At 35.0% G+C, this 12722-nt stretch overlaps 1 protein-coding gene across 1 annotated transcript; it reads left to right on the top strand.

Moving 5' to 3' along the window:
- Positions 1-9074: 9074 nt before the first annotated feature.
- Positions 9075-10007, top strand: LOC306653403 (olfactory receptor 4K14; the record flags this gene model as incomplete). The annotated part of the gene is made up of 1 exon (XM_079126409.1): positions 9075-10007. One exon carries the CDS (start codon positions 9075-9077, stop codon positions 10005-10007), a length of 933 nt encoding a protein of 310 aa, XP_078982535.1.
- Positions 10008-12722: the final 2715 nt, after the last annotated feature.

Here is a 12722-nt window from a genome sequence, read left to right as displayed (position 1 = left end):
CAAAGTTGGAAGTTTCCATTGCCCAATTTCAATTCTTACTATAAATTATAGAAATCAATTCTATGACACTATTATAAGAATACATATATAGATCAATAGAACAAACTTTCATCCAGAAATAAACTAATACATCCAAGATGAAGGGATTTTAGAAAGGATCCTGAGACCATTAAATGGGGAAAGGATAATTTTTACAATGAACAACCAGATAACCACATACAAAAGAAAGAAGCTGACCTTTACTTCACACATATTCAAACATAAGTATAAAATGGATTAAAGACCTAAAGGCAAGCACTAAAGCTATAAAACTCTCTGATAGAAACTTACATAGACAGCACCCTGAGCTGGGATGAGACAATGGTGTCTCAGACATCACCATTTAGATGTCTTAGAAATGACATCTAAAGTACATGCAACTAGAGGAAAAACCTTAACAAATTCAATAATCAAAATTTGGGTCCTAGGTACAGTATCAAGAATATAAAAAGGCAACTCAAAGAATAGAACAAATGTTAGCAAATCATTTACCTGATGAAAGGGGTTGGGGTTTGGAACATATAAAAATGACTTTCATCACTCAATAGTAGAAAGAGAAGTAACCTCACAAAAAATATTGACAAGGAATCTGAATAGACATTTCCACAATTTACAAAAGTGTTTAATAAGCATATGGAAAGACACTCCACCTCAATAATCATTATGGAAAAGGCAAATTAAAACTCCAGTGAAATACCAACTTGCCCCGAACTAGGATGTCTATAACAAAACTATGGAAAGTAAGCAGGCAAAGAAGTGGAGAAATCAGAATCCTCCTACACTGCTGTTAGGAATGTAACAGTTCAGCTGATTTGGAAAAGTTATTGCAGTTCCTCATAAATTTAAATGGAGTTGCTATGTGACCCTGAAATTCTACTCTTACACATATACTCTGGAGAATTTTAAATACCCTTTATAAGATTTTCATCACTGAAACCAAACTACCTGACAATAACAACTTATAGGAGGAAAAAATTATTTTGACTCACAGTCAGTTGAGTGCAGACTTGCTCTCAGACCAAGTTGAGGCAGAATTTCATGGTGAAAAGTCATGGCAGAAGGAAGAAACTCCCCTCATGGTGGCAAGGAAGCAAAGAAAGAAAGAGGAAGGAGCAGCAGGAAAGATGAACCCTTCCAGGGCATAACTTCAGTGACCCAGCTCCTCCAGGCACACCCTACCTGCCTATTTACCAGCTAGTGCATTCAAACTAGAATGGACTGATTAGGTTACGGCTCTCATAATTGAATCATTTTACTTCTGAATATTCTTGCACTAACACAGGAGCACTTGGGGGACACTTCATATCCAAATCATAACAATAACAGCATTATTCATAATAGTAAAAAATCAGAAACAATTCACCTGTTTGGTAACTGATGAATAGATAAACAATGTGGTATATCTATGCAATGAAATATAATGCAGCAATAAAACAAACAAAAAAACAAACAAACAAAAAAAAACAAACGAGCCACATGACCAGGAATACAAATCATATGTCGATAATAACCCTGAATGATACTGGCCTGAACTCATCAATCAAAAGACATAGACTGGCACATTGTGTTAAAAAGAAAGATCCAACAGTTTGCTGCTTGCAAGAGACTCATCTCACAGAAAGAGATACCCACAGACTAAAGGTGAAAGGATGGGGAAACACATACCATGCACATGGACACAGCAAAAATAGTCAGAGTATCCATCCTCATATCAGATAGTGGACCTCAAGCCAAATTAGTCAAAAGGGATAAAGAAGAACATTACATACTGCTTAAGGAAAGCATAAATCAGCAAGATATAACAATCATAAACATCTATGCCCCAAACAGTGGCTCATCCATGTATGTCAAACAAATCCTTCTCAATGCCAGAAATCAAATAGACCACAACACAATAATACTAGGCGATTTTAACACACCTCTCTCACCACTGGAAAGAACCTCCAAACAAAAATTGAACAAAGAAACCATAGACCTCAAAAACACAATCAATAATCTAGACTTAACAGACATTTATAGAATATACCATCAAACAAAGAGCGAATACACTTTCTTCTCAGCAGCACATGGATCCTTCTCTAAAATAGACCATATATTATGCCACAAAGCTACTGTTAGCAAATACAAGAAGATAGAGACACTACCTTGTATTCTACCAGATCATAATGGATTGAAATTAGAAATGAATGACAGTAAAAAACAAACTACGCCAACAACTTGAGAGTAAATAATACGCTATTGTATGTTGAATGGATAACAGAAGATATCAGCAAGGAAATTAAAAAATTCTTAGAGGTAAATGAGAACAAAGAAACAACATATCAAAATCTCTGGGACACTATGAAAGCAGTTCTTAAAGGAAAATTGATTTCATGGAGTGCATTCAATAAAAGAAGAAAAAATCAACAAATAAACAACCTAACACTACCCCTCAAAGCCCTAGAAAAAGAACAGAGCAACACCAAAAGTAGTAGAAGACAGGAAATAGTTAAAATCAGAGCTGAAATCAGTAATATTGAAACAAAAGAAACAATCAAAAAAATCGACAAAATAAATAGTTGGTTCTTTGAAAAAAATAAACAAAATTGATAAACCCTCAGCCACACTAACGAAGAGAAGAAGAGAGAAAACCCAAATTACTAAAAGTCAGAAAGAACAAGGAAATATCACAACAGACACGAGTGAAATATAAAACATAATTAGAAGCTATTTTGAAAATCTATACTCCTACAAAACAGAAAGTCTCAAAGACATCAACAAGTTTCTATAAACATATGAATTACCTAAACTGAACCAGGAGGAAATACACAATTAAATAGATCAATTTCAAGTAGAAATAGAAGTCATCAAAAGCCTACCAACAAAGAAAAGTCCCAGACGAGATGGGTTCTCAGTGGAGTTCTACAAAACCTTTAAAGAAGAGCTCATTCCAATACTCCTCAAAGTATTCCATGAAATAGAAGAGGAGGGAACGCTCCCAAACTCATTCTGTGAAGCCAATATCACCCTGATACCTAAACCAGACAGACACATGGAGGAAAGAAAATTTCAGACCAATATCCTTAATGAACATTGACACAAAAATTCTCAACAAAATTTTAGCAAATTGCATACAAAAATATATTAAAAAGATAGTGCACCACGATCAAGTGAATTTTATCCCAGGGATGCAAGGTTGGTTCAACATCCGGAAATCAATAAATGTCATTCACCATATCAGAATGGTGACTTAAAGTCAAGAATCACATACTTATTTCGATAGATGCAGAAAAAGCATTTGATAAAATACAGCACCCCTTCACGTTCAAAACACTGGAAAAAATAGGGATAGTGGGAATATTCCTTAACATTTTAAAGGCCATCTATGCTAAGCCTATGACCAATATCATTCTAAATGGTGAAAAACTGAAAGCATTCCCCCTAAAAACTGGAACAAGGCAGGTTCTATTCAACATCGTCCTTGAAACTCTAGCCAGAGCAATTAGACAGACCAAGGAAATTAAAGGGATACGAATTGGAAAAGAAGAACTCAAACTATCCCTATTTGCTGATGACATGATTATATATTTAGAGAACCTGGAAATTCCACCAGAAAACTTTTAGAACTCATAAGTGAATTCAGTAAAGTAGCAGGTTACAAGATCAATGCTCATAAATCCAATACATTTTTATACATAAGTGATGAATCTTCAGAAAGAGAAATTAGGAAAACTATCCCATTCACAATAGCATCAAAAAAAAAAAATAAAATACTTGGGAATCAATCTCACAAAAGAGGTGAAAGACCTCTACAATGAGAACTACAGAACACTAAAGAAAGAAATTAAAGAAAACCTTAGAAGATGGAAAGATCTCCCATGTTCTTGGATAGGCAGAATTAATACTGTCAAAATGACCATACTACCAAAAGTGCTATACAGATTCAATGCAATTCCAATTAAAATCCCAATGATGTACCTTACAGAAATAGAGCAAGCAATCATGAAATTCATCTGGAAGACTAAGAAACCCAGAATAGCTAAAGCAACCCTTAGCAGGAAGAGTGAAGAAGGGGGTATCGCAATACCAGACCTTCGACTATACTACAAAGCAATAGTAACAAAAACAGCATGGTATTGGCACCAAAATAGACAGGTAGATCAATGGTACAGAATAGAGGACACAGACACAAACCCAAATAAATACAATTTTCACATACTAAACAAAGGTGCCAAAAATATGCAATGGAGAAAAGATAGCCTCCTCAACAAATGGTGCTGGCAAAACTGGAAATCCATATGCAATAGAATGAAACTAAACCCATATCTCTCACCATGCACAAAACTAAACTCAAAATGGATTAAGGACCTCGGAATCAGACCAGAGATCCTGCAGATCATAGAAGAAAAATTAGGTCCAGATCTTCAACATGTCGACTTAGGACTAGACTTCCTCAACAGGACTCCCATAGCACAAGAAATAAAAGCAAGAATCAATAACTGGGGTAGATTCAAACTAAAAAGCTTTCTCTCAGCAAAGGAAACTATCAGCAATGCGAAGAAAGAGCCTACAGAGTGGGAGAAAATCTTTCCCAATCATACTTCAGATAGAGCACTAATTTCCAGAATATACAAAGAACTCAAAAAACTCTACACCAAGAATACAAATAGCGCAATCAACAAATGGGCTAAGGAAATGAACAGACACTTCACAGAAGAAGATGTACAAGCAATCAACAAACATATGAAAAAATATTCACCATCTTTAGTAATAAGAGAAATGCAAATCAAAACCACCCTAAGATTCCATCTCACCCCAATTAGAATAGCGATTATCAAGAATACAAGCAACAATAGGTGTTGGAGAAGAAGTGGGGAAAAAGGTACACTCATACATTGCTGGTGGGGTTGCAAACTAGTGCAGCCACTCTAGAAACCAGTGTGGAGATTCCTTAGAAAACTTGGAATGGAACCACCATTTGACCCAGCTATCCCACTCCTTGGCCTATACCCAAAGGACTTAAAATCAGCATACTACAGAGATACAGCCACAACAATGTTCATAGCTGCTCAATTCACAGTAGCCAGATTGTGGAACCAACCTAGATGCCCCTCAGTTGATGAATGGATAAAGAAACACACACACACACACACACACACACACATACACCATGGAATATTACTCAGCCATAAAGAATAATAAAATTATGGCATTTGCAGACAAATAGATGCAGTTGGAGAATATCATGCTAAGTGAGATAAGCCAATCTCAAAAAACCAAAGGAAGAATGATCTCACTGATAAGTGGATGATGACACATATGGGGGATGGGAAGGGGGCAAGAATGGAGGAAGGAGGGACTCTATAGAGGGATAAGAGGGCTGGGAGGGGTTGGGGGGAGAAAAAAAAACAACAGAATGAATCAAAAACTATTACCCTAGGTAAATGTATGATTACACAAATTGTATGCCTCTACTTCATGTACAAATAGAGAAACAAGATGTATCCCATTTGTTTACAATAAAAATGAATTAAAAAAATAAAATAAAATGGCAACAAAAGAGTAAAAAAAATTATTTCTTATGTTCATATATATCTCTTCAGATTTTTTCATTTACTCATATCTAAATGTTTTCTCTGCATAAATAAGATGAGTCATTTTAATTAATTTTTCTCTAAGTGTGACTTTGTGTGGATTAGCATAAAATTAACACTACTGTCCCTCCCTACCTCCAAATCAAGCATTCACTTCAGCTTGTTGGTAAAAACTTCTCTGTAATTCTTTATATTATATATCTGTACCCACATGATAACCACATTTCAGAAACAAATTACACTGAAGCTGGTAGCCTGTTTCTGTAATCTTTAATAATTTTCATCTGTGTGTTTTATAGAGCTAAATCAAACTTATAAGAATTAGTGACTCATTTTAAGTGAAAGACAATTATCTGATGTCAATGTAGAACTTGATACTTCTTGGTTCACTCAGAGGCTGTCTTGGTGGTGAAATCCCTTATGACTTTGGTTGTGCATACATAGGCAATAGGGAAGTGAGGGTCGCACAAATGGTTGTAAATATGGTGATGGTTCTTCAGAACGTTCTGGGATATTTGTCATCAGCAAAGATCCTTTGGGGGAGAAGCCTGTGTTAACATCAGTGATATTGATATGTAAGCAGGCTAGCAATTAGAGCAGATGTCCAGAGGAACCCAGACACCAAAAGATTTTGTTATATCTGAAAATATAAATATAGAGATGGCAAATATTCTGTCGCATTCAAATGTGACGCTCCTAGTGCAATTAAATCTTGTTCAGTGTTATGCTTGATCAAAACTACATAAAATAATGTGTAGGATAGGCAAATTTTCAGGGTGTTTTCAGAATCTCTAATTTGATTATTTAAAAGAAGAACATTTTTGGTCTATTAACTAGATAATGACATGCATTATTCTGATTAAATTATTATAATTTCAATTACGCTTATATAATAGGACAGATCTTTGAAATTTCCTTCTTCTGTCACCTGGGGAAATGAATGTGATTCATTACCACAATTTTCCACCCTAAGATGATTTATTCCCCAGCCTCCATTATGGAAGTTGATCATGAGAGACCCATCATTAAATTGTTCTTAATTCTATGGAGTAGAGGATATATATGTATTTATATTTTAAATCCAAAGAAAGCTGGAGCCTGGAGTTTTCTAGCTTCTTAAAATGATGCTTTCTCCAAATTATTTTTTAGGAGTCAGGAAAAAGATACAATCAATCACATCTGGAATGAAAATATATGTGTTTTCAGAAGCTCCATTCAAATATGTACAATAAATGTGAAGTGCAAATTTGGTGGCCTGCAGTTTCAGCACTGAGCACCTTACCTCCAGGTTAGTGAAGAGCCTTTGATGTGGATCTGAACATATTTTAAAATATGAGTCAAATAATAAAGACTTATTTATTCTATTGTCTTATACATTATGTCATTTGAGTGCATCATAATAACTTGATTTACTTTAAATTTTATCATTGTTGGATGTATTTTTCTATCTGTGGTTCTGTGGTTACTTGTCTTTAAAGTTTAAAATGCTATTATTATTTTCTATACAAAATTAACCTCATATTTTCTGGTTATAAAGTTAACATTCATTTAACAATTTTAGAAAGTCAAATTTTGTAAGTCAAAAAGAGTTCTCTGAAACTGGAACTCTATGAGACTATTTTACATTTTTAGCACTCAGTAGAGCATTGTTTTGTAATTTATATATCATAAAATTTATTTATTTTAGAGTATAATTCAGTGGTTTAATTTTAGAACACATTTGATTCAATAGCAAGTAAGAATATTAAACTCCTTTATATTAACCTCCTGAGTTTTCTATTTATTTCAACTATCCACTTAATCTTTATAAAGCACTAAGTTCAAATATATTTTTAATTACACGTGAAACTTTTCATGGGTACAAAGAAGATAAAGAATACAAGTAGAAGTCCCGACCTATGATGTGTATAATACATACTAGGATGGCTGTCAGGGTAACAGCCAAATCTGCCAGTGTTCTTCAGTTGTGATTATGACCACGGTGTCCGAAAGGCCTTGGTCAACACTGTAGACTAAAACTGTATTACATTTTAATTTTAAAAGAATGAAAATTAAAATAAATTAAAATCCTTATGTAACTATGCTCTCATTTAGATCAAACTTTCCTCAAAGATGTTCTCTGAGAATGTGATACATGCCATTCTGTAACTCACATATAACACAAAAAAAATCACTGAAGAGAATACATAATCTAGTTTCAAGATCTGAGACTGTCCTATATTTATATACAATACCTTAGTACATGTCTACCTTCAGAACCTGCTTTTTTAGACTGAAGGAATCTTTTTCTCTTAAACTTTGTTAACAACTGCTCTCCTGGCTCAGGACAGAGAAGCATTGATTTATATTTGGATACATAAGCACTGACACCCACCAAAATGTCTTGCTTGACTTTGTTTTGTTTTTGTGGGCATCAATGGAGAGAGAGGAAGAGGGAGAGAGATGGTTGTGCAATTTTCTATGTTGACGTAAAGATAATTTTAAAATAAGTTGCAACTTCAATTTTTAGGTGCGATGTTTAAAAACAATTATCCACTGGCCAATAGTATCTACCCTGATGGATAAATAAAACCAGGAAATCTTCACATTCAGTCCTCTTAAAAATTTTTGGTTCATGCTCTGCACTGGATTACTTCCATGTTTCCTGTGGACAAAAGTCACAAAGGGGAGAAAAAAGATGTTTTAACAACTCTCACTTATGTTGACGTCTTCTAGATTGTCTAACTACCCTCGAGGAAACTCTGAAGTCTGAAAGGGGCAAATATACATGTTGGTCTGAACTTGTTCATAAAATTCCATATACAGTTAAATTTTCTGTCACATATGAAAATTATATTTAAGCAACACCTAGTTTTTCTGTGCCTGGCAGTTGACAAGCACTTTCACTTACACCTCTCTTCCCTTCCTTCCTTCATTCTTTCCTAGCTTGATTCCTTTCTTCTTTCCTTCTTCCTACTTGCCTGCCTTCCTGCTTTTCTACTGTTCTATCTTCCTGCCTTCCCTTCTATTTTAATTGACAAAATTATATATATTTGTGGTGTACAAATGACATTTTCATATATGTTGTAGAATGGGTAAATCAAATTATATGACATTCACTCTCTAACAAATTTTCCTTTTTTGTAGTGAGAACATTTAAAATCTACTGTCTCCACAACATTGAAATATACAATGTTCTGCTGCTAGCTATGATGTTAAATAGATGCCCTGTGTAACTACAACTTTTTGCCTTTTTATGAACCTTGCCCATATTCTCTCACCTCCCACCATCTGATAATGACATTTTACTGCTTTTATAAATCCCACTATTTTAGATTCCACATATTATTAAGATCATATTTGTCTTTCTGTGTGTGGAAGGCTCCCCTTCACATAATGTGCTCTAGGTTCACCCATCCTGACACAATGACATGATTACCTTTTCTTTGTATTAATTCAGAACAGAATCTGATCCCTGGGACAATGGACATGCAGAATTATTCTGTGGTGTCAGAATTTGTGCTGCATGGACTCTGCTCTTCACGATACCTACAAAAATTTTTCTTTATATTGTTCTCTGGGATGTATACAGCCATTATTCTGGGTAACCTCCTCATTGTGATTACTGTAATTTCTGCCCCCAACTTGCAATCCTCCCCTATGTACTTCCTGCTAGGGAACCTGTCCTTCTTGGATATGTGGCTGGCCTCATTTGCCACCCCCAAGATGATTAGAGATTTCCTTAGTGATAAGAAGATAATCTCCTTTGGAGGGTGTATGTTTCAAATCTTTCTCTTGCACTTTACTGGAGGGGCTGAGATGGTGCTGCTGGTTTCCATGGCCTATGACAGATACGTGGCCATATGCAAACCCTTGCACTATATGACAATGATGAGCCGGCAGTCTTGCATCAAGCTGGTGTTGATTTCCTGGGTCATTGGATTTCTGCATTCCATCAGTCAAGTAGCCTTTACTGTAAATTTACCTTATTGTGGCCCTAATGAGGTGGACAGCTTCTTCTGTGACCTTCCTCTGGTGATCAAACTTGCCTGCATGGACACCTACGTCTTGGGTATACTTATGATCTCAGACAGTGGCTTGATTTCCGTCAGCTGTTTCCTGCTGGTCATGATCTCCTACACAGCCATCCTCCTCAGTGTCAGGCAGCGTGCTGCAGGGGGCGTAGCCAAAGCTCTGTCCACTTGCTCTGCACACATCATGGTGGTCACTCTCTTCTTTGGGCCCTGCATTTTCATTTACCTCTGGCCCTTCAGTCGGTTTTCTGTGGACAAGCTCTTATCTGTGTTTTACACTATTTTCACTCCACTCTTGAACCCCCTTATCTACACATTGAGAAATGAAGAGATGAAAACAGCCATGAAGAAACTGAGGAACCAAGTTGTGACTTCCCACTGAATCCAGCTTTCCATAGCCTCTCATGTGCCCACTTATTCAGGAAATAGAGATTCTTAAATATGATTCTTCTCAAAGGTTTCCTTTGGGCCTGTGTTTACATAATTTTAATATGTTCTGTAAAAGGCAATTTATTTCAACAAAATTATTGATACAATTTATATACATATTTTCATATATATATATGTGTATACATGAATGCCCATGTATATGAGTGCATGTCCTCACAAACATGTATTTTAAAATTAACTCTATAATTACCTTTCTTTGTTAAAACCAGATTCATCTTACTAGTTATTTTACTAAAAATGTTGATATAAAATTAAATTTCATTTCCTAATCATAACTTAACACAGCAATGGGAAATATCCAAGATATGAGCTATTTTTCACTCAGCGGATAGACTGGGATTAAATAATGAATGCCCTGTGAATTCGTAGCCTGAATTTGATAAGCTTCAGAAGACAAAATAGTTCACCAATTCAAGATACTATCAATTTTTAAAATTGTATTTGCCCCTGTAATTGTGTATGATTGTTTAATTCTTTTATTTCAAAAAAAAAGAATGCTTGCAACTGATAGGCAATTTCAGTAGTTAATTTTAACATGGGAAAATTCATATTTTATGGGAAATCCTTGTTTTATGGCTGAGTTATTTCATGTAATAAGCTATTGTGTTATAGTTAATATGCATTCGATTATTAAATCAATACATTTTACCCAAAGTTGATTCTCAATAAGCAATGCATCTTTTACTGAGTTGATTCTACCCTTTGGGGTATCATTTAATAGGAAGTATGGATTTGGATCCCACAGATTCAGATCTTATGTTGAGTTTTTATTTTTATTTTTTATAAATCCTTTTTAGTTATGCATATGGTCTGGATTCATTTTGGCATAATTATAAAATCATGGGACATAATTTTCTCAAATTCACTTCCCAATACTTCCTCCTTCCCTCTCCTCTTCCCTCCCCTTGCCTCCTTTCCTCTACTCTACTGATCTTCCTGCTACTTACTTACAGGCTTTCTTTTAAAATCAGTGTCTTGTGGATGCACATGATGGTGAGAGTCACTGTGGTGCATTCACATGTGTACACAGGAAAGTTGGGGCAGATCCATTCCACTGTTCTCCCCTTATCCCGTCCCTCTTTCCTCCCCTCAATCCCCTTCCTTTACCCCACTGATCTTTATTCTGTCTTGATAGAATCCCTCTTTTTTTCCTTTCTCCCACTCCCTCTTTCTTATTTCCCGCCCTGCTGACTCTTATTTTGGACTTAATCCTGAATCCTACAAAGACTATCATAAACAAGACTTGAATTTGATTTTGACTAAATTAACCTTCAGAAATTCCAGCAATTTTTTCACGGGTTGACTCTGAAACATCAAACTAAAGGGAAGAATTAGGATATGAATAAATTAAGTAACTGGATGAAACTTCCAAAATTGTTGAACTTAGTCTTCAATCAAGGAAGCATGCTCTGGGTATTTCTGACATCCCTTATTACTGCAACTCTTCACATATGCATTTAATATAAAAGAACATAGAAGAAAACCAATTTTTTCTTAAGATAACATCCTTTGCCTGCTATTGTAATAATACTGTTTTTATTTTATAGACTTTGCACATAATTAATTTTTTAATCAGCTAAACTTACATATATGAACATTTAAAGAGCTTAAGAGGATGTCAACATTTGCCTTAGAATTAAATTTCATAGTTGTTATTGATATAATACTGATTATTGACAGCAAAAGACTTTGGAGGTATTCTTTAATTGATTTTGATTAACATTAATTTTACATATTAATGGTGTTCTCTGTGACATTTGACATTTCAATACACAGTATACATGGATCAAATCCAGCATCCCTTTATTCTTTTTTTTTTTTTTTTGTACTGGGGACTGAACCCAGGGACACTACTTGTGAGAAAGAAAAGTGGTACTTAAGTTACCTGACCTTTCCTTAGCATAAGATCCTCCTGTCCTATCCATTTTACTGCAAACATCAATTTTTCATTCTTCTTTATGGCTGAATAATATTCCGTTTTACATATGTACCATATTTTGTTTATCCCTTCTTCCATTAATGGGCACCTAGTTTAATTACATATCTAAGCTATTGTGAGTAGTCCTATAATACTTATGGGCACAAGGCTATTTCCTTGATATACTGATTTAGTTACCTTTAGAGATATACCCAGAAGTAGGATAGTTGGATTATATGGTAGCTCAATTTTTAGTTTCTAGAGGAAACTTAATATTGTTCTACATAATGTTTATACCATTTTTATCATCAAAATGAAATAGATACTATTCATACATTTAGCTATTCAATAAATAAATATTTTTCAAACACCTACTGTATTCAGATTTTAGACACTGAACTAGTTTTGGAGATAGAATATTTAAGAACATATATTCCCAGACTCACAAATCTTTCAGTTGAGTGGAATGAAGGCAAGTATACACGCACAAAATACTCTGTGATAGTAATACATAAGACATGCTGTAAAAGCCCACGAAAGGGATCAACCCAGGTTTACAGTTAGGGAAAGGGAAGTGTGTGTGCATGCGTGTGCGCGCACGCGCGCGCTTTCAGCATAGAACACTCATACAGAGAGTCCCTTCATATCTGAACACATGAGGTGTTTCAGACCTCTTAGAACCATCCAGTGACTCATGGTCCATTTCTAGTCTCTACTCCGGTTTCCATC

The sequence above is a fragment of the Sciurus vulgaris genome, assembly GCF_902686455.1.
Source record: "Sciurus vulgaris genome assembly, chromosome: 2".
NCBI classification, from domain to species: Eukaryota; Metazoa; Chordata; class Mammalia; order Rodentia; family Sciuridae; genus Sciurus; species Sciurus vulgaris.
This window is presented reverse-complemented; position numbering and strand designations above follow the sequence as displayed.